Source organism: Pagrus pagrus (assembly GCF_965226575.1).
Source record: "Pagrus pagrus genome assembly, chromosome: 11".
In the NCBI taxonomy this organism is placed as follows: domain Eukaryota; kingdom Metazoa; phylum Chordata; class Actinopteri; order Spariformes; family Sparidae; genus Pagrus; species Pagrus pagrus.
In genome coordinates, this window is record NC_140195.1 from 19,413,822 (window position 1) to 19,437,536 (window position 23,715).

A 23,715-nucleotide genomic window follows, 5' to 3' on the forward strand; every position below is an offset into this window, starting at 1 on the left:
TCCGGCTGCTCACTAAGCCAAAGGAGTTTATTGAAGTAAGTGAAGAAAAAATGGAGCACTTATTATTTTGATCCACACTGGCATGGCTCTAGGGATGTGTGGTCTGTTGGTTGTTCCACAGTTCACACAGATTCATAGTCCCCAGAAGATGAGTCCTACTGACTTTGGTGATCCTCTGCTTATTTCTCAGCAGGTTGACATTTACGGTTTTGAGTGAAATGTCTTGACAACTATCTACCTTTTCAGAGATGACATTTTGACATGTCCAGTAGGAAAAACACCGGTTAAATAAATGAATGATGCAGGGTCAAAGTGTCGTGCATGCTGTCATAGTTTACTAGGAAACTGGAATAGAACTGAGCCCTCATTAATTTTATTTGTGAATTTCACCTGTGCTTCTACTGCTATGACAAGATGTGTGTGTGGCTATCAGATGGATCGTACTCTTCAGGATAATTTGTGATAACATAGGTGAGCCATTAATTTGTCCAAAACGATTTTTGACCAGATTACCTGCAAGACTAATGACATTTCGTTTAGCTGTATTTTGTGTTTTGTGCTAATTAGCAAAGGTTAGCATGGTAACATGCTAAATTACGATGATGAACCATACCTGTCTAGCATTGTCAGTGTGGGCATGTTAGCATGTTGCTGTTAGCATTTGTCACAAATGGCACTCAATGGAAAGCCTCATAGAGCCGTTGCTGTGGACTCTTCTTGTCTTTGACCTGTCATCAAGTCTCAGTGTGTTTAAACAAAACTAATAAGATAAGATGATATATGCTTTGATCAACCAACAAAAAGACTCTTGGGGTCCTCAATGCTGGTTTGCTAGTATCGAGATTTGAGTTCAGTTTGACATTTATCTGTAAAAGCCAGATTTGTTTTATTTATTTTTTACAATGATTAACAGGAAGTTAAGCATGACATAAAGACTTGAAGATGTAATGTCAGGTAAAGTTAAACACAAGATTTGACATGAACATCATCAAAGGGCTAATAATAACCACTTTTACAAACATTTCTTGCATACACAGCATAAAAAAGATAACATTTATACATTTCTCAAATTTGTTTAGGAGTTTGAGCACATCTAGAGGGAACTGAAGATTGGCTTGCTGGTCCTGAGGGACCCTAACTGTGCTGTATCTGTTCATGCACAGAGAGGCTTTATGTGACTGTTATTCATGGATCAGGCAGAGATTGAGAATTGGCTACTGAAGCACCTGCACGATTTTTACGTGCCAAATATGAAAAGAACTTAATGATCTGCTAATTCATTTGTGAAGTCATACAGCAGCATTCCAGTGAATCATTTGTGAAGCAAATTAAAAAAAAGATGCCTTCAGTTGTAATAATACAATACTGTTCTGCTGGATGCATTTTTCCATTAGTCACAAGGCCTGCAAAGATCACGTATGGCATTTATTATGCAGAGACTCACCCTGCTGTGCTTGTACACAGGAGGTGTCAGTTTTGCATTCTTCTTCTCTGTTTCTGAATTCAGTCTTGATTATGTCATTATATGGCAGCCGCATATTTGACTGCACTGCCTACGATATCTCCAAGAGCCACAGCAGGCTAGAAAAGGCAAAGTGTTCATGAATTGCTGTCTCTATTTTCTTTTTCTCAGCAGGTTGTCAACAAGTAATCGGTCTCCATACAAATGATGTTTCAGTCTTAGTCGTTTAATTGTTGCTGGTCTGTGTGCAGTGGATGAAACACAGAAAGTGATAACAATACGCAGTTCCAATTAAATTCACTCATGTGTGACTTATACTTGAGGAATTGCTTTCTGCTCCTGTCAGAAGTGTTTAGGACTTTACAGCACCTTTCTGCATTTATGCAAACACCGCGTGGGCTCTGTGAAACTCTGGTCTGCAGCCAGATATGAAATTATTGAGCAACCGCAGATATGGCGTGTTGTGTGCACGATCTGTTTGCTTCCTGTGTGCTTATGGCATTGTTGAAAAGTGAGTTGATTATTTTGGTTTATTGCTTTTGTGTTGTGGTAAACAGACCTGGAGAACTTCAAGACCCAGAGAAGAAGTCCAGTGAGGGTTCGTGAAGGTCAAGGAGTGGTCTTACTGTGTGGCCCACCACCCCACTCTGGAGGTAAGATGGATAATTCTGATGTTTGCTGCCATGTGAAGTCGAGCTGCAGCGATAAATCTATTTAAAGATTAGTAGTTCACTAGCCTAGTAAATAAATCAGAATATTTTGATAGGACGTCATTTTATGATTTGTAAAGCTGATCACTGATCACTGATCGACATTTTCACCGTTCTGACAGTCGATTCATTCATAGATTCATAGTAATAGAATTGGTTAAATGATCAAATTCATTTGATAATAAAAATAATCTTAAGTTGCTGCCCTAATTTGAAGACATTTATTTTAATCGCTAGCTTACGCAATCAGTTATTTGTGCTCCAGTTGAACAAATACTACTTTACACAGAAACATCGTCATGGTGTGGTATCACTTTGTCTGATTGCTAATCTACTGCGTGTTTATCTGTACAAAGTGGAAGTCATGTTTGTGCTCTCCCCCTCAGTTCTCCTGGTTGTTTGTTTGTGTTGTTGAGGTCAGTGGAGTGAGTCATTTTTACTTTGGGACACTCTGGCCTGTCAGCCTGATTTTCAATGGGGGCGAGGAGAAACTTTGGCATGCAGACTGAAGAGGCTGTCTGTGGCTGGGGCCCTGCCAGGCTGAGTAATAGAGCTTCTCTCTGAAGGTGCTTTGTCTGCGTCTCATCAGCCCTTTGCATCCATGGCATTATCAATGGGAGTTAGCATCCAATGCTATTAACTCCTACACAGGGGTCTGGAGATGTGTTTTTTGCTCTGCCAGCCGGCATGGCTGAATGTAATTCTCCACTGTTGGAAAATCAGGATGTACTGTAACATAGTGCACACAGCAGGTGGTGGGAGGGATGTCTTTAGTTTTAAAGATCAGTTTTAAAGAGCTACTTTACACCAAATTATCCTTCTCACTCACATTTTTGTTTGAAGATACATTGGCTCTGTATTTTATGACAGTCTCTTCTGGTATGTCACATGAAAATGATTGAAATTCAACAGACTGGTATTTCCAATTGACTCTGAATGCAGAATCAGGGTGTAATATGAGGGTTGCTTTCTCAAACAGCTGCTTTTACTATTATTATTATTATTATTGTTATTATTATTATTATTGTTATTGTTTGTACTGTATTTCTACTGGTTAAGGATGAGCAATTATTAAATATTATCACTTATCAAGTAATAGTAGAATCATATCATGACGATTTGATCATTCTCAATTGTGTTGCCCAAAGTAATGATTGCAAGCAAACTGACAAAACTAGTCATTGAGGTAGCTGGTTTTACATGTGTGAAGTAAGTATTGCCTCATGTAATTCATAAGAGTTACACATTGTACTGAACATAAATTGTATCATTTATATGTAATTATGTTGTCTCCTCAACAGCACTTCATAAACCCTAGGATTGGACAATAAGATGTTTGATAAATAATCATCAGTAATATGAATATAATGAATAAATGGGTAAAGGCAAATATTAGACATGAGACAGTCTGATAAGTTCAGAAAATGACATCACTTTAATGTAATGCAGGCTTCAAAACCAGGAAGACTGATGCCATCAAGATAACATTTTATCCAAAATCGAAGATGATATATAGTCTCATGTCACAGTAACAATATAACATGAATATATTACCCAGCCCTAATGTGTACTAAAGCTTCAGCTGCTGGATCTTATGAGAACATAGTGAAACAAACTATTGTCTGGTAAACTTTAGTCGACTAATTCATGAGCTGCTGCTGCTGCTGCTGTTGGGGGAAACCCCGCAGTGCAGCTGCTGCAATTAGAGTACAATGAGGTGTTTTTTTTCGTTGTTGTTTTTTTCATCACACAGTCGCTTGCAAACCTAACAATGGGCCTACATTCGTAGTGCTTTGCCCTGTATATGTTATAATGAGACGTCTCACCTTGTGTTGACATAATAAGCTGGAACAATGAGCCATATGCTTACATTTGGCAGCCACGCATTGTAATGCCGGACTCATCCCCTGGTGCAAGGTGTCCAACACACACTCCAAACAGGAACAAACAAAGCAGCAACCTTGTCAGGATTGTTGGGCTATAGTAGCAGTGTAGTGAAAGTGTCTTAAAATATTAAAAATATTAATGCATGTTGAGTATTTGTAGAGAAACACTGATTTAGTCCTGAGACAGGCCTTATGCAAAATTCTGTCTAGTTTTTAGCCGAGAAGCTTGGTGAACTGTCTGTTGTGAAGGCAATCCTGCAGGCACCAGACTAATGCTTATAATTTGGAAGAGGAAGATTGCGTCCTTTATGCGAGTGCATTGACGGGGAGTGTAGTCCCCGGACAACCTTCCGGGTTAGGCAGCATTTTAGCGATGAGCGCAGAAATGAGTCGACATTGATTGACTTCTCCTTGGATAGATTTCACATGCCAAATCCTTTTGGGCAATTTGCGCATATTACACACACACACAGGCTGCAAGCAGGCTATTTGCAAGCCAGTCAGAAAAGGGGGGAGAAATTCAGTAAACAACAACTCATTTATTCACTTGGAAATGTGTCGATATAGTTTAATGTGTAACCTTTAAGTCACCCTTGAGTCATGAAAATAATGGGGATTGTTTCATGTAATGAATGCTGAAGTCAGTGTAGGTTACACTGTTTAATTCAAGGCTTTCATGTTATGAATACTGTGGCTATGTCCTGTATATTGTAAACAATTTAAATGTTTTATACAGTTGTTGCAGCATTGTTTGATCTGTTCTAGAAGGTTACGTCACTCTCAGTGGAGGTACAGGGGTACAAAGTGTGAGTGTTCAATATCTACTGCAAGTTTCTATTCAGAGCTAGAGATTAATTTGTTTATTTCATATCCCCATGGTGTGAGAGCACTCCTTGGCAAATTGTCAGAAAATATAGATTAAAATGTGATGATCTAATCTTAATTAAAACTTTATTTAGCAGGATGTGCCAGGTACATGTTGCCAGACAGACAATTATAAATCAGAAATTACTTGCGTGCCAAATGTCCAGGTTTGTTCCTGTTGGCAATTATGTGAGCGCAGAATGACAGGTTTGTTGCATAAGTTAATAAAGTCACATGTGTTGCATGACAGGTCCAATAGTTATAGTTTTTTGGCCAAGGGAAGTTTTGACTTTAGGCACTCACTTATACTCGCATGTTCAAGTATTATTCAGAGGTGCTGGAAAGGACCTGAAGTGTTGAATGACCTTGACAAGAGGTCATAATGCTTAAAATGTGAACATCACATCCGCATTTTAAAGCGTGGAAACTCATCTGATAATAAACCACATTTTATTTACGTTAACAGCAGGTGGGAACCTTCCCCCTGTGAGAAACCGCACAGTCTATGTGTCATTTAAACACCCTTTGAAACTCACCTTGTCTAATCATGTGAATCATCTCCACGATAGATTTTTCTCACACATGGTGTGTTGCCCTGTCACTGGCACGGCTTTTTCTTCTTTCATACCCTTTAACTAACAGATGGTTAAACCAGCAGGGGTTTTCTATATTCTTTGTCATCTTTCGCTGCTATACTCTGGTGCAATAAGGGGATTTCAGGACAGTGTTCTATTTAAATTAGGATTAAAAATATAACATCTCTCTTTGTAAACTCATTTCCATAACATTCAGGAGACTCCCCCGGCTTCTGATGTTGCACTTTGCTAAAGAACTTCAACTGCTTTGTTGTGCGTGCGATCTTGCATATTTGACAACATCACACTTCCCAGATGTTTACCGAGCTGTATGCGACAGTATGTTTGGGTAAAAAATTTGACTAAATCATTGGAAATTCAATATTTGGGTGTTGATGTTTTTGTCTTCAGGGAAATGTTAATGGACTTATTCAATAACTCTGTTCAATAATTCATGTTTGTCTTGTCTGTCATTTGCTACCAAAATGTATTCTATTTTATTTAGACTGCAAACTCCCTTTGGACTGCCTCCAACATGACACTGATCATTTGGGACTAGAGTCCTGGAGGGGTTGTTGTCAGTAACCAACACTGTTACATTGCACCTGGCCCATATCTGTCACATCCAGTCTGATACGAAACCTTTACCTGCTCTTAAAAAGGAATGATAACTACATCCACACTTACATAAAATCTGTAGCCCTGTTGAGTGTTTTGCCATCATCATTTTATTATCTAGGACGCTGAGAAAACACGAACATTGAACTTTTAATGCCATTGAGCTACATAAACTCACATTATTATCGGAGTGTATGCTTCCTCTCATTACATGGTAATAATATATTATAATTTAGATTTGATAACAGATTTATGTTTAAGCACACTTGGTAGCAATTACTGTTGCTGCTTGTTTTGCTACAGTTCCCCTTTGACTTATCACACGTATGTAAATGTTGGCCCAGTCATTTTATGATATTGTGAGGAAGCCTGGTCAGAGGATCAAGGAAGGTGGTAGGAGGCAGACTCAAGTAAGGCACTCACTAATGATGTCTAAAAAAGTTATATTTACACTTCTGCAAGCAGAGTACATGTGTGACGATAGTGTTAAGGAAAAAAACACTGGACAAACTCAATAAGTTTAACCTCAATATCACACACACACTGGTCCACTGACATTGTTCGTTCAATAAGCCCTCCAGTCTGCTGAACTATTAGCCAAGACAGAGCCACATGTCTCTCAGAGTTGTCTCATACCTACATGCACATTTCTGACACTATTTTACTTGTTGGTAAATATTATCAGTACAACATTTCTCACCATCTTGCATAATCACCTCTTCAATTACTTAAAAAACAAAAGAATTCTAACCAGCATTAGACTGATATATCGGATGGGCGATATTATCGACCAAGACTATGTGGAATTTTTAGTAGCGGTCGGACTCTACTAATGTTTGACAACTAACAAAATCAATAGATAATCAGACAATGAAATGTAACTAATTAACAAACCAGGGATGGAAATTGTTTGAACTGCAACAGAGTAAATGTTGAACTCTAGCTAATACAAATAACAAGCATGATTGTAAACACATAAGTGTAAATGTCACATATGGTGAAGTCTCACCCACTTTGTCAGAGATATTAAGTTGTTTTCTTCTAATATCCTCAAATCAGAAATGGCAGCAGAAAGTGATATAAAAACTGAAGGCATCATTACTATAACATGACACTTATATTTATTTTACACAAGATTAGCCAAATTAAATATTGTGGTTTTATGAGCATGTCAAATGCATTCATACGTCCTTTTTCAGGACCAATCTATGACGGCATACCATCAACTGATCCACTGTGTTACTTAAAATGAGCATTTTTACATGTATTTAACGTGTTTACATATAAACTGTGTTGGGGAAAAAGTAGAGTTAATTTATAAAGTAAAATTGATTCCTTCGACTTGGTGATGCCAAGAAGAAGAAGAGAGATTACAGTGTTTTATAGAGACGGAGATAAATTTAGTTTAGAATTCAGAACTCGTCACAAATGAAACCAACTTCTGATACAATACAATGAAATACTTGGATGCTGAAAACCCAGTCTGCATCATTAATGCTCTCAAACTGTCAAAGACAGTTTTATTTGGCTGAATGATAATTCATTGCTAATCTGGGTATAATTCATTCAAACCGGGTCAGTTTGCTTCCCTGCTGTTTTGCTCGTATCAAATAAACACAGCCAGAGCACGCTTTTTTCCAGCTGACCAGTAATGTACAAACTGCTTTCATTTACACCAGCAGCCTCTTCACTCCTTCTTGTTTTGATGGATCATAGCTGCTCTCTGGAGACATAGCACAGTGCTCGGAATGATACATTTTCTGACAATATTTTCAGCAGCTGTCATTGTAGATTATGCCCATTGATGGAGATGTTGAGGATGCCGTGATGGGCTTTTGGATGAATCATTTCCAACGTCTTTACTGAAGGGCTAGCCTGACCATATCTGCTGTAATAATGATATACGCCGTCTAGTTATAGTTACATGCTCACACATTCATGCATACACGTGCACCCACACACAAGTCATTTTCTTGTCCTCATTCAGTCGTTTCATAGACTAAAAATATGAATGGCAATACGTATGTGAGCAGTTTCATCCAGTCATTTCTTTTTAAGAAAAAGAGGGCTTCAGCTGACAATTATTTTTGACCTAAAAATGATTTATACGATCATGGTCTGTAGGCAAATTGTGACAAAAGGTCCCTCACAAGCCATTTGACCCAATGATGACATTTTGAAACATGGTTTTGTGCAAGCGACTGTCCAAAATCCAAAGATAATACGTTCTTTGTCACAGCAGAATAAGAATAACAGAAAGTCCTTTTTTTAAAATAAATGATTGATAGTTGAGGCCCGAAAAAGAAATGTATGAAGAAAAGTAAATGTATAAAGCAACATCAATGCAAGCATAAATCGCAGGAAAGGTTTTTTTGAAATAGAGAATAATTTTCCTAACCAACTTTATATATACAAGTGACAATAGACAGCTGAATGTATCTTCAGAAAAATGTTTTGATATCTAGCCATGTATGTATTTTGATAAATGCAGTTTTATTTTAAGCTTAACTTTATGATATTTTATTTTGGTTTTTCAAAATCAAACACTTGAACAACTGCATATAACCCACAAATGACAGAACAACGTTAACAAGACAACAAGCGAAATCAATTAGACAAAGTCCAAAATAACAACAAAATTAATTGGCTGAACAAAACAAGACAAAACATGAGTGACATTGAGGGCACATCTCATCTCGAGGATCATATGGTCAAACACATCCTCAATACAAGAAGAGCTGGACTAGGTTCAATAGAGAAATTTTACTGAATATTGTCACAAAGAGACCATTTAAACTCATATAAGAACATAAAGATTGAAAAGATCCTCGCAAATGCAAGACATATTACTTCAAATGACATGGCTACATAAAAAATGTGTGAGAAATACATGAATAATGTCAGAGAAATTTACAGCACTATAGCTGTATTGTTGCACGTCTGAAACACCAGACTGGTGTTTAAATAGACTCTCAGTGTTGGAGAAGTGAGAAACATGCTCTCATAAAGGGTGACAGGACATAATTCATGATCAGCACAATACAGCCTTAGACAAGGATCTGCCTCATCTCCCCTTTAAAGGATTTCAATATCCCATGCATGATTCAGGAAGCCATTATTTCATTTTAACGATGCGTCAAAACCCTCCAGACAGCAGCAGGAATCTGTTGGGTGCAGCCAGGATGTCCTAAAACTGTAAGGCGGCTTAAAGTCCTGCTGACCAAAATATTGTCATACATCTGAGAGGAGCTGCAGCGGTGTTGTTCCACCACGCTGTACTGTATTTGCATTAGATATCGGTCTGTGCCTTCCTTTGCTTTGAGAGAGTCTGAATGGCTGCGGTGAGTCCAGGACCTAATGCATCTGACCTCCTTTCACTAATGGAAACCGGCCTTTTAGATTTACTCAAGGCTGAAATCACTTGTTCTCTCTATGCAGTGCATCTACCTCAAAACAGAGGCTGCTTGCTGGCCAGCGACAACACACATAGCTCGCAGGGATTTTTCCCATGTGCGTGACCTAAGCCATTTCATAGAGTGAACTTGTTGTGTGTTATGAATACAGATAGGTAGCCCTGGATAATGGCTGTTACTGTCTAGGGAAGAGTCTTGCGAGTACCAACTTTGACACAAGTTGTGCATACACTTTACTTTGATACAACACACTTGTGCAAAAACCCACTCTGGATTCAGTATGTCCTTGGCCTGTCATGTTCCATTTCTCTGCCCTGCTCTCAGATCATTAAGGGGGAATTGATGCTGCCTGTTCATTATACAAGGGCTAAATGGACCCACAATGAAAATCTGCCACTCACTGTCAGTCATGATTGCATTATTCCATTACCGCCCATCCGCACAGGGCTCTCAAGTCAAATCATCAAATACAACCATTGGCGCTTTCCACTTCCTATTTCCTGCTTCCTGTTTCTCACCATGAATCTTTAACTAACCAATTAGTAACCTCTTATTTGCTGCTGTTCCAGCTTGTTGCTTGCACTATTGGAAGTTATTGTTTCAAAAACAGACATTAAATATAGATGAAGTCATCAGGATGAGAGCTGGGATATATTATTTAGGGGAGAGAGGATATTACAGCTGTGCTCTCTGTGGGGCCGATGGTTCAAGCAAAGAAGTTATGGTTGACGCAAGTCATTGTGACCAGGATGGAGCTCAGTTCATGGTACAAGGTACAAGGTTATTTTTTCATCATTATACAAAACAGGGTTATATAATGAAATGAAGGTTTGTAAACACCTTCATGCTACACAAATTACAGAACATATATACAGTTATTTATACACAAATGCACATAAACACTTGATAACTGATTGTGTCGGAGACATGTCTCTGTGGGCATAACAGTCTCTGATTTCACATTGTTTTGCCAGTCCATTTGTCCCATTTCTCCATTTCCTTGTCCTGCTACCAGACATTAGCCAGGAGCAGCCTTAAACCAAACTGGATTAGCATGGCTCTTAGTCTGACTCTCTTTCTACTTGGGGCGGTCCTGCCGGTTAGGCTGGATGGTTGAAAGATGCCGTGGGCTGTGATGGTCTCAAAGTCTGATGCTCTTAATCCAAAACACCCGCTCTCTTCTCCAATGATGATGACAGTACTACAGGTAATACATGTTTCAGCAACAAAATCGAGAAAATCACAGTTAAAAAAAATACAAATATAGCATCATTCGGAGGAGCTACCGGCCGCAGCATCTTCATGCGGCACCTTTGCCATAGCAGTGTGTGTGATTCTGAATAAACAGATGGGGGGAGTTAAGAAATACAGACCCTAAGACCCTTAGGAACAGTATCTATCCTGCTGTTGCTCACCATGAAACTACTTCCAGTCGTCAGAGAAAGCAGAGAAAAAAATGAAATGGAAAAAGATGTAATCAGTTTTTGGTATTTTAATTATTTTTATTTTATTATGATTATGGGATGAGATGGGTGCAGGAGAGGGATGAAGGCCGGAGGAATTGTGTTAAGGAGCGGGTCAGGGTAGGATGAGGTTCAGGGGTTTGGGTAGGAGGGTTGGGGTACAGGGTAGGGAAGGGGAAGATGGTGGGTGAGGTAGGTAGGGGGGAGGGGGCAGGTTGGGGTTTCAGGGGAAGGACACTGATATCTTCCCTGAGTTCAACCAGGGCAGGTTCCTCCTCTGTGCTGTACATTTTAGTATGCACAACAGTTTTTCCTTCCTCTCTCTTTCTCTTTGATGGCTCCTGTTTTTATCTTCCATTTCCATCTCTACGCTTATCTCCATCTCCTCCTTCTCTTTCATGTTCCCCCCTCCTGGACCTTTATTTTGAAGGTGATGTTCTGAAAAAACAGTATGTATTTTTTTTTAATTTACATGCAAAAGCTGATTCTGAACCAGTTCAACACAAGCTGATAGAATCCAACAGGTCATTATTGTGAGGAAAAGTGATGATCTGAGGCAGTGTTAATGCAGCTGGTTGATATTGGAGACCAGGCTCACCTCCAGAGCATCACATCTTCTCCTCCACTGCTCTTCACTCCTCTTCAGCTGTATTTCCAACTGAGCCAGCTGGTACAGGGTGTCCTTGTAAGCTCTGCTTCTGGCCTGCCTTTTTTTTAATTGGTCTTTTTCTTTAACCTCTTGAAACTGGCTCACCTCCCACCTGCCTACTCGTCACCACCTGCTCCATTATGCTGTGTTCGGACCAAACGTGAAGAAAATCTTTGCGAACCACATCAGTATGAACCCAAAATGAACAGATTTCTCTGTGATCTGACTGCAATAGATGGATCAGAAGGACTCCAAAAATCATAATGCTGTCTTGTAAAAAGCCTGAATTCATGCTTCATCAGGTCTGTCGGCCAGACAACAAGCAAACAACTTTAAAAATACGTGTTCCCTGAATGGAGTTCTGCTATGCTGTGCTGTGCTGAGACGTATTTCCAAAACTTACCAGGTAGCTGTCCCTCACTTCCCTCCACGACAGCTCCTTCTTTGTCCTGTCTTGGTACGAGTAGATGTGTTACCGTTCAGCTCTGGGTGTCCACAACAAATGGCAGAGAATAGAGATTATTATCCTCTCCTCCATTGTTGTTCATGAACGTCCGAACATCAGCAGCGTTAACGTCATGACATCAGTGTGAACGCCAATGCCGATAGGCTTTCGTACACAGCATCACGCAAAAATTTCACTTGAGTTCAATATTTTCAGCTCGCGTCTAATCTCGTTTTAGTATCGACTTTGTATCTAATCCAGTCGTGCAAATAATTCAAGTCCCGTTTGGTCTGAACACGGCATTAGTTTGATGTTGAGCTCCTGTTAAGCTGTTAGAATCCAACAGCTCATTATTGGGAAGTAAAGTGATGATCTGAGGCAGCTTATCTGCAGCTGGTTGGCTTTGGAGATGAGGCTCTCCTCCAAAGCATCACCTCACCTACTCCACTGCTCTGATGTCCGAGCCAGCATGTCCAGGGTCTCCACACGGGCAGTCTCTCTGGCCCTTTGGAGAACTTCCTCTTTTTCTTTCAGAGCCTCCTGGAGCTGGCTCACCTTCACCTGGCTGTTTTTCAGCTGGCCAATTTCAGTCTTCAAAGCTTTGTTTTCATCTTTGAGAGAGTTTATCTCATTGATGGCGGTGTACAGGGCACCTCTAAGTCCCTGCACAACTGAGGGAGGAGCTGCTCAGAGTTCTGTATTGCAGTCGGCATGTTTTGGCTGTAAAAGGCAGCAATAGACTGCATCAGCTCAAATGACTGAAAGACAGAAACATACATACAGACTTATGTTGACAATGGATACACAGAGAAATACAACCTGTGCACTTACTCACACAATAAAATCTATTGTAGTCAAAGACACATTCAATAAAAAACATTGTAATAAAGAAAGTTCAGCACTTTCTGATGTACTTACTAAAAGTGAGAGTATAGGTATGTTGAAATTTCTAATAATCCAAGGTTTGTTTTCAGGTTTGTAAAGACAAAGAGATGCGTTCACGTCAGGATGTTGAATGAGAATGAGTTTTTTCTGCCATAGTCCAACATAGATGTTCATTATGGTGTCATCATTCTCAAATGATGGTGGTCATAATTTAGCATTCTCATCATGTGTTTTGAGGTGCTGAGAGTACAAAAACACCCATAGACGGTGTTGATTTGTTTATTGTCACAGGGAGTCAACAGACTTCTGCTCTTCTTAGTAAGAGGAGACACTGGAGATGACAAAATGTTTTATGGTCTTACAACCCTCAAAACCAATCAGAATTCATGACAATCCATCCAATATTTGTTGAGATGTCTCAGTGGGGACAAAAGCGGTAGAACGACCAATTGGCAGACCAACATCACCATCCCTAGAGCCACACTGCTAATCTAACTTAAAACGTGGAAAGTCCCCTCACGTATTTAATCACATCAGTATTTATCTGTTTATTTTCACTGTCTGGACGAATGACCCCCACAAGTTGAGTAAATGTAATATCCTCCATGAAATTCTGAGGAGCTGCATCCAAATATTAGTATTTATATCCAGCTAAGGACTGGATTTAATACCTAATTTATACTATAATACTCCATTGATGTCATTTTGTGCCTCTGAAGAAATAATTGTTTTTCTGTTTGCTACAAAAGGCATGTGACAATTAATGCTCATCAGTATCAAAAAACATAATTAAACAAGATAATAAGGATTAATTAGGCTACGTATTTATACAGTGTATTATATTAGTTACTCATAAAGCAGGATCACTTGATAATTGTCCATTTAATAACTGAGTCATGGTACGGATGAGATTTTGTACATGTGAGGATGGAGTTTAAGACTGGAGAGGGAATTACCTTGATTGGATGAAAGGTTTGAGATTATTCATAGTATCCAAAACTCATTGTAAAGGTATTGTGAGACAGGTAACTGAACAGACTGGATGAAAGGTTGAAGAAGAGGAAAAGTACACACATTACTCACGTTATTACTGCATGATAATTTCAATTTGTTGCTTTGGGTTTTGGTAAGTAACTTTGGGAATGAACACTGTTGCTTACTATGACTGATTTGGGATATGAAAATAATTGACTCTATCGTCACATGTGTACACTTATTTAACTTAAACAAGTTTGTCTGGACTGCCTTAAAAATTGAATGAATTTAAGAAGGCATGTTGAGGTAATTTGAGGTAAAAAACACTTTTCTGGTCATGAAAACTTGATATTGATTCAGTTGTACATACATTTTTTAGTTAATGTAACTCACAGTTCAGTTCCTATAGAATTCTTTAGTTGAGCCAACACTTAAACAACAGTGCATGCTGGGAAGTCTGCTAGTATGAAAATTATATTAATTAGATGATTCAACTTGTATTTATAAGTTCTGAAGTGGTCTGATAATAATAAGCTAGAAACTTTTTAGTTTAACTTGAAAAAAATGTAACTTAATTTTAACCTATTTACGTTAAGTCAACTAGAAAATATTAGTTGATTTCAATTAAAGGACCAAGTCCACTCTCAAGTCTATTTGTCAGATATGCTGGAGGCAGAAGATGGTCAGCTTAACTTAGCATACAGACCGGAAACGGGGGAAACAGCTTGCCTGACTATGTCTATTGGAAAAAAATCCCTAAACAAACCTCTAAAGCTCAACAATTGCTCTTGTATCTTGTGTGAAGTGATTTAAACAGAAACCTCACTGTAATGTCATAATGCCAGAAAGTCACTGCTCCTGGTCAAGACCTAGTTCAGCACATAATTGCTTGTAAAACCGCAAAAAAAGTTTTTGTAAGAATTGAACAAACAAGACATGTTTATTAGTGAACTTGAAAAGTGCATGTAGGCAGATTTTGTACCTTTGAATAGCAGTCTTTATGCTAATCCAAGCTTTTATTCTCCTAACTCTAACTTCATATTCACTGTATAGACTTCATAGTGATATCGACAACACAAATAGTTGTATTTCCAAATTGCTAAACTTCTCATGTAAGGGTGAAATACGACATTCCCTGCCACTAAATTTCACACTGGAGCACCAGCATCAGGCCAAAACAAATGCACACTTTTACTCAATGAAGTTTTGGGGGAAGAAAACGGCACTCTGAACGCACTCTGCTCACAAAAACTCAAATTGAAGTGTAAAATTAGGCAATGCTGCGGCTCATATACAAATCAATATTCTGCTGAAATATTCAGCCTATTTCATGCCTCAAATGTTTTCAGAAACATATTTCAGTGTAGTGTTTAGCTGTTAAATAAGAAAGTTTCTTACCAGGCTGCCATGTTGAAAATGGATGCAGGGGGAGGACTCACATGCCTCAATATGCACACTCACACACAAACATCTAAACCAAATTATTGTTCAAAATCTCATATATTTACCAAAGCACATCTGTAAATAACTCCAGGTCGTTAGCAAATGTATAAAGCTACCAGCAATGTTAAACTTTGTATGCTATTGATTGAATTTTATATACACACATACATATAAGCTGGAAATTTTTGCGGGATGCTGTGTACGAAAGCCTATCGGCATTGGCGTTCACACTGATGTCATGACGTTAACGCTGCTGATGTTCGGGCGTTCATGAACAACAATGGAGGAGAGCTGGATGATTATAACTTTAGAAATGTGGTGCATTGGAAAGCAGGAAACAAACAGAGAGGTGTGATTACACTATGTGGGCCAAGTTTCAGTCTCATGTTGTGTTCTTGGGATGATCACAAGGTCAGGTTGTCCTCTGCCACTCTAACCCACATAATTAAAACTCCCACTCCAGTTTGTACTTGATGAAAGGAAGCATCTTCACATGCACCTCACAAGTTCTCACGATTCTGTGTCACGTTGTGATTTGCAAGGTTTGCAGTAATATGTCAAAGCCCACACATCCTCATGCCCCCTAAAGAGAAGAAGTGAAGAATACTGAGTCAGTAGATGAGTGTCCAACTGACGTCTCAATTATTCCCTGTACTGTAGTGCCGAGTCATCGCTTAGACAAGTTTTTACCAACGGCCAAGATTGCTTTTGGGACAGGGATGCAATATGGTCCAGAGCAATCTATCCTTATGTCAATATGTCAAAACACCATCATTCCTTTTTTATAATGCTGCTGATTGTTAGTGCATACCCTCTCTGACTGCACTCTATTTGGTTGATAGTACTGGGAGTCTCTCCCAGAAGCTTGTTATGATAGATGATGAATAGCAGACTAGGTAGTACCATACTGAATAACATGAGCTGTAATACATTGGTTTTATTGGGCATTATGCAGTTTCTTTATGCTGGATCTGCAGCTTAAAGCTTGATTTAAGGTCCTCTGCTGCTACATGACAGCCACTAAGGGAAATGCTCATTGTTTTTTTATGTGCAACCACTGTCTCTGTGTTTTTAAATAAATTCTTATGAAGTAATAAATCTCAAGAAGATCTATGAAAAAAGAGGGTACATGAAATAAAAAGATGCGAAATGTAATAAAACTGGGCATAATACAATACAATTACAGACATGTTATTTTAAGCTTAATTTACACTCGGTGAGTATTCATAGTGCAAGTGTAATGCTCTCCTCATATTTACATGAAATTTCCTGCCAGCAAAACTACAGCCCTTGGCTGTCGCAGACCAAATACTGCCTTGGTGCGGGCGTGCTGCTTGAGGTACTGGAGAAAAAACATATAATGTGATCCAAGAAGGCTGATTTGAGTGATACATTCGTGTGGTTGAAGGCTTACCAGATGCCAAGACACTAGAAGTGGTTAGGCTTTTACAACTCTGGAGTTTATCGCTACACCACCTTATTTTCCCTGCAATGATAATTCATGCAACCATGTTCAATACTGGCCAACACAGTGAATTTGCTGTATAATGTTTATATAATCTGCATAAAAATGTCTAAAAACGTCTAGACCGATGCTATATAATTTGTTGAGCTATGTATTTCTATTATCTGAAATGTGTTCAAACACAGAGAAATCAACAAAGCCCCAGTGGCACAATTACATATTCTGTGTTTAAATGCCTTGCTTAAGGGTGCATCGGTGCATTAATAAAAGAACCAGTGTTGCCATCCATAACAATCCCACTCCTCACTTTTACAACCTGCCTAGAAGTGAAGTACATATACCACAAGAGGGAATATTTAAACATTAATGCTATGGTTGTGAAGCCAATCTTTCATACTCTCAGCATCATCAGTCCAACACTGTGAACCTCGAAACGTGTCCATATTTAGGGCATTTATCCAACAGTGAATAAGAGTAATTGCTCCTCAATTATAAATTGTGTTTTTAATCATGGAAGGCTGGCACTCAGTCCAATCCACTAATTGCTTTATCCCTGAAGGCATCCACTCACACTGAAGTGATGAGCCTGCTGATGAGCACACATTATCTGTACATGGTTATAGATGATTTATAAATACAAAATGTGTTTTGACTCGTGCCCTTTGTGCCTCTGACTTTGTTCGCAGAGCTTACCTTCACGTGGATCTTCAATGAGTACCCATCGTACGTCATCCAGGACACGCGGCGATTTGTGTCCCAGAAGACGGGCAACCTGTACATTGCCAAAGTGGAACCTTCTGATGTGGGCAACTACACCTGTGTCGTTAAAAACACGGTCACTAAAAGCAGTGTTCAAGGACCACCAACTCCTCTAGTGCTGCGGGTTGACGGTATGAGAGTTTTACACCATGTACTACACAGTAGTGGAGGCAGACTGATTTCGAAAGCTAAATTTGAGGCAGTGCAACTTTTAAATTGCAGGTGCAGTGACTTTAATTAGATGTAGACTTGCAAGTTAACAAGTTGTCAGATGTTTCAGAGGTGTCGGCTAACTTGTGCCAGCATCTGGAGCTCATTTATATCTCTAACTTGGCTTACATAATGAAAACTTTTGCTGGTTAGTTTGTTCATTCCTTCTTTTTGGACAAAGATGGTTTGGGAAAGAATCATTCCTCTGTGTTGTATGAGATTTGAATGAATAGAAACTAGACTGACTGTTTCCGCTGCTCAATACGTCCTTGGTTAACCAATGTAGGCGATCACATTATCAAAGTTTTCTTTGAAGTTGACTTTTATCTGGCTGACTGGTTTGGAAAAGAGAGCCATGGGGGACAGGTGTCAGCCTCATGAAGCAACAAGCAGCTGCATCTAATCATGTTGATTCTTTTCATGTTGACGCAATCAACATGATTAGCAGATGTTTGTGGATATGTAAAGCACCAATACAGGCCTGGAGTGTATCGTATAGGAAATAGCCTTTGGATGCAGTATATTTCTGTTCAAAGAAATAGAGAAGACAAGCTATATTTTCTTTTTTCTGACAAAGTCATGACCTAAATTTTGTTTTGATTTCGTTTCTTTGTGACCTTTTCGAGCCCTGAGCTGAAAGAATTCCCCTCAGACGTGCGTGGCATCATCTCTGCATTTCTCTTTGTAACTCTAGGTGTGATGGGCGAATACGAGCCAAAGATCGAAGTGCAGTTCCCTGAAGTCGTCCCTGTTGCTAAGAGCTCAACTGTTAAACTGGAATGTTTTGCACTTGGAAAGTATGTATCACTATGTATTATACCACAGTCATAACCACCACTATTATGTGTCCCAATTACAGCCGCATTGGCGATGTGTGAAAACCCTGTGCAGTGATCTTCAGACTAGAACATTTCACATTTTAATGACTCCTCCTTGTGTTGTACACCCAGAATACGCAGAGAGGACAGACTCACCAGTTAAATTTCAGATTAATTAAACATTGGCATGCTTTATCAGTGTTTTCAGGACGCAGTGGTATCATATGTGTGTCTATGGCTGGGCTAAATCCCCACATCTACAGGAGTATTTTTCATTTTGTGGCCTTGCTGTGTGTTATATTTTCACGCCTTTAGCCCTGTGCCAACTATCAGCTGGAGAAGAGTGGACGGAGCCACTTTTGGCAGGAAGGTGGACATAAATAAAGCCAGCGGAGTTTTAGAGATCCCTTACTTCCAGCAGGAGGATGCGGGGATATATGAATGTGTGGCTGAAAACAGCAGAGGAAGAAACTCGGTGAAAGGAAAGCTGTCTTTCTATGGTGAGTAGGAGGATGGTATTCACTGACTTTGATCTAAAACATGCCTTACTTCACACCTTTTGTCTTGGGAGCAAAACATATCTTATGCCTTCAACTTGTCAGTCATCAGCATCCATTTATAGCCTTTTACCGAATCTACGCATTGATTCATGACCTCAAAGGTTCACTGCCACTGCCGAGCCTGATTGAAACTATTGCAGAATAAAAGTGCAGCTTTGTTGTGAGTCTAGCAAAAAGTTTAATTTGTTGTCCTGCAATCTGTAGCTTTTATTAGAACCCATATATAACGGCATCATACAGTGAAATGTGGTAATAAATTAACCTATTACCAGTAGTTCATTTCTGACAAGCTCTTTATTGTGCCAGCGGCTAACACAGGGCTGCAGCGCACAGATTTATACCACCTTTCAGGGAGAGGTGATTTTTCCCTCACCAACACTGGACTTATGGCCCATATTCTGAGAAAGCTTTTAATGGTCCTTGATGAAGGACTTTTATGGATTCTCTCTCCATTATTTTGCAGTTTTTGCATCAATGATGTCCGCCCATACGGCCCTGTGGGGATGTGCTTGACTGAAATCATCAAATCCAGATTTTTCTTTCCTGTGAAGGAGGATGCCTTTGATATGATAATACAGGGTTTTTTTTCATGGCACCTGTGAGTAAAATGAAATGCTCACAGTACCTGTAGGTAGGCTGAGGCTTAAACATGCTTTACTTTAAAGAGAGGTGCCTGTTCTTAGAATAATATAGCATCACAGCATCAGGCCTTGAGGACTCGCAGGTCTTCAAAAGATGTAAAATTGGTCTCATCATGTTATGTTCATTTTGTAAGAAAGGTCATCACCGTACAACAACTTGTAGCTATCACTGCCTCTGTACGATGTCGCATGGCCCGTGCACATTTTCTCTGCTGTAGTTGTGCGGAAGTCGTGTTTCTCCTTGTAAGATTTAAGCCCTGTCTCATCTCAAAGCCTCGCAGACTGGCTGGCCGCCAGGTGATAAAAATCTGTAATCTCATTTTAAACTGCCATAGACAGGAGCTTGTGGGACATCCATCAACTCTATAGAAGAATAGGAGAATCAATAGGGGGATGTGATGTTTGCGACACCCGGCCAATGCGAGCACAGCAACAATAAGGGCTGGCTTCTCTTTCCATTTCCCAATTGTCGTTCTGTAGTTCCAGTGAATTTATGAAATTAGATCACGTTTTAGCAGTTGACTGCATATGAATGGGAGATCAGATTTGCTTTGTAAAGAAGCTTCTTGCATCATGTCTTATCTCTGATGGTCTAATTTGTTATATTGTTAGCAGGGTGTCATGTAGTTTTTGTTTCTGTATAGTGATGTATTTTCAATTCAGTACTGCTCGCTTTTTCCCCGCATATATTTATTATGCCATTTCTTCTCATTGAAAGTGCTTAAGACAACTTGTTTTTTGATAACAAAATATTATCTCACTTCTCATATGGGTCTGCCAAACACCGCTTTGTAAGCTTTTTAAAAATGACTTGAATGAGTCTTCCCACCAAGTAAAATGCGCTTCAGTCAATGCATGCAGCACTGTTACCAAAGATAGGGAACACAAAGAGAAAATAATTAATCGGCATGAAACGCCTTCATTAGGTTTGAGACACACTGTTGTTGTCTTTACACTTCCAGACATGGTTTCTGTCATTTAATGTATTTATTTTTTGCCTTCTAAGTTGACAGGAACACAGTTTCTAAACAATTGTGGAGAGTCAACACATTCACACATAACGCTCACAGCAACTTTATGGCCTAGTGGTAGGAGAAACACAGGTGAAAGTTCCTGTGTGAGTGTACTTCACATACTGTATCAGCTGTACTCTCATATCCCTGGAGAGAGAATAAAAAGCTATTTCAATTTAGAACATTTAATTGCATTAGTACTATTATTATTAAATTATCAAAGTAATATGGCAAGGCAAGCAGGCAGACGGCCTCAACTGCCTCGTTCCCCTTGACCCTGACAGGGTGTCCTGTATTTATGTGGGTGATTCACAACGGCCATAAATCTTTTCACGCTGTCGCCAGAGATAAGGTGCTAGTCATTTATGTGACACCAGGACCACCGTCATAAATATAGGAGCATTTTCTCTATGGATTTCAGATGTTCCGAAAGACAAAAAGGGAATATAACCTGTGTTATTAGGTGCAATACTAAAAAAGACTGACAACCCTTTTACTGTAGCTTCACAAGAAATATAATATGGCCAGTAAACCTGATTCTTGTAAAAGATCTGCATCAGAGGAGCTAATTCAAGCTGGTTGTAGAGACTTCAGTAGTTTAACTTTTCACCTTTAACCCCACAGTGAATGATTTCAGCTGATAATTATAGATCTATCTTCAGGTTAGGCTCATACAGTTGTTTTTATTTATATATTTTTCAAGTAGAGGTTAGCTTTGGGTTAATTGGAAGTGGATTTATGATTTGTGCCCTTGGATGTCTCCGTAATGAAGCAATTGACGCTTGGTTGGTTCATCGATTTTTTTTTCTAAAAGTGCTGCGTCCGGTAATGCTCAAGTGTTTCTGTGGCGTTAAAGTGTTCATTTTCTATGTGCTATGTGACCTTGCAGCTGCACCTCACTTGACCGAGAAGCCTCAGGATGTTCAGAAGCGCATTGACGACACTCTGGTGTGGGAATGCAAAGCCAGCGCCAAGCCCAAGCCCTCATACCGCTGGCTGAAGAACGGAGAGCCTCTGGACCACATGGAGGTAACGGATTTTTCTTAATCCGAGTTTGTTTGTTTTTTTTTACCTTGTAATCGTGAAAACAAGATAATAAGTCAAGCACGTCTACCAACCCTTTCATATCACAGGGCCAAAACTCAAATATTGACTGTATTTCCAAACCAGATAATTAGTTCAAATTATGGCTGTGCAAATCACCTGCTGGCTAAGCTTCATTCCTGGCTTTCATTCCAAATCACTGCAATATTTAATTTGCAGGCACTTCTTTGGATTCTTCGTCCACATATAACCTCAAAAACCACCATGTTAGTCACCCAGACAAATATACCTATTGTATATTGTACATCAAGGTGAATGAGACCTGTACTTCTCTCGAGAAAGAACATTAAAAAAACATTAATTTGTGCTTTTCAACTTTAATCAACACCCAGTGTTATGAAGTTGCGCGACACTATCCTGACAACAAACACATTAAGACTGCTGGAAGCTGCATGGCTCAGTCTAACAGGCTTGTATTGAAATGGTTTTGTTATTGTTAGCAGAGAGTCGATATTATTTTCATTATAAGAGCCCCCAGGCAGTTGAGGTGGTGGAGATAAATGTAATTTAATGTGTAAGATGAAAGATGATAAAATTACACAACAATTTTAGTTAAAGGATGCACTGTTTTTTTGGTTTCATTTTGCTCAGAGGCAAATAATAGTTCCATCTCATAGGCTTGTACTTGGCAAGAACATGTCACTTTCAAATGGCTGTGTTTGCTTGGGACTAATTTTGGCGTCAAAACTGTGTGTATGTGTGTGTGTGTGTGTGTGTGTGTTTGTCTGCGTGTGTGTGTCTGTGTGTGTGTTGGAGGAGGGTGTTTGTATGTGTTTTGCAAAAAAAGCCAAAGTGATGCCATTTTCTGCCTGTCATCAACAAGGGACTCTGTCGACAATTTAGCGCTCAATCCCTCCTATCTGCTACTCTCAATTTTATCATTAAGTCTCGTCTCTCTTGGGAGGGTGAAAAATGCCTTATCATCCAAAATACATTTCACATTTAGGCAATTTGCCTAGTTTTTTGTTATTGTGCTGTTGGAGTAAGTGTGCCTTCTGCCTAAAAACAAGTGCTCCAGTGAATCACACTCACCGATAGTGTTTGGATTTGGTAATGAGCTCAACACTGGACTGTTGCTGTTTGGTGGACATGTCGTTAAATGGGGACAGGTGGGTTTTTAGTATTTCATAACTTGGATTGAGAGCAGAGATAATATCTGAAATCTGGGGCATTTTAATTGGGAAGCTGAATCACAATGGACTTGCAGCGAAGAAGATTACAGAGTGTTGCACTCTAAATAGTTTGCCATTATGACACAGAAGTAGTTATCTACAAATCCTGCCTGTGCAGCAAGCCAAACTTTAATCCGTATAAGTAGGCATTGTTGTCATGGACATTTCCTCTCTTTGTGATTTGTTAATTCTGAAGCGCAAACAAAGGTCACTTCCTCCATTTGCCTCCCGTCCTTAACCACAGGAAACCCTGATCATTCCACCTGTGCATCTCCAGTATTGATTTGTAAATAACATTGTAAAAATTCCTTTGGTGGGTGGCCAAGGTAACATATTCTCTGTACATGTGGCTATATTAATGAGGTGGGGTGTTACCATTTTCAAAATGCCACCGTCAACAGCGGCAACAGTAAATCAATTTCCAAACCCAAAGGTCAGCGATGTAGAGAGAGGGGAGGAAGGAGAGGAAGGCCAAGGGGGCCATTTGTTATTCCTCATTAGAATGGATCATTCCTCCTCTCCTTATTCCACTCTCTCTCTTTCACTTCATCTCAGCATCTCTAGTGCTCTCTCTCTCTTTCTTAC

At 39.4% G+C, this 23,715-nt stretch overlaps 1 protein-coding gene across 3 annotated transcripts in view; it reads left to right on the forward strand.

Annotated features, from left to right (window-relative positions):
• cntn3a.1 (contactin 3a, tandem duplicate 1) overlaps window positions 1-23,715 on the forward strand; it is an 84,980-nt gene that overhangs the window by 29,131 nt on the left and 32,134 nt on the right. For all 3 annotated transcript variants that reach the window (XR_014623556.1, XM_084366597.1, XM_084366598.1), the window contains exons 5-9: window positions 2,020-2,115; window positions 17,540-17,743; window positions 18,517-18,619; window positions 18,956-19,140; window positions 21,744-21,883. Coding sequence is in view for 2 of the 3 variants with exons in the window: in XM_084366597.1 (XP_084222723.1) it covers window positions 2,020-2,115; window positions 17,540-17,743; window positions 18,517-18,619; window positions 18,956-19,140; window positions 21,744-21,883 (728 nt within the window). In the remaining variant the exon portion in view is untranslated. The remainder of the gene's footprint in view (window positions 1-2,019; window positions 2,116-17,539; window positions 17,744-18,516; window positions 18,620-18,955; window positions 19,141-21,743; window positions 21,884-23,715) is intronic.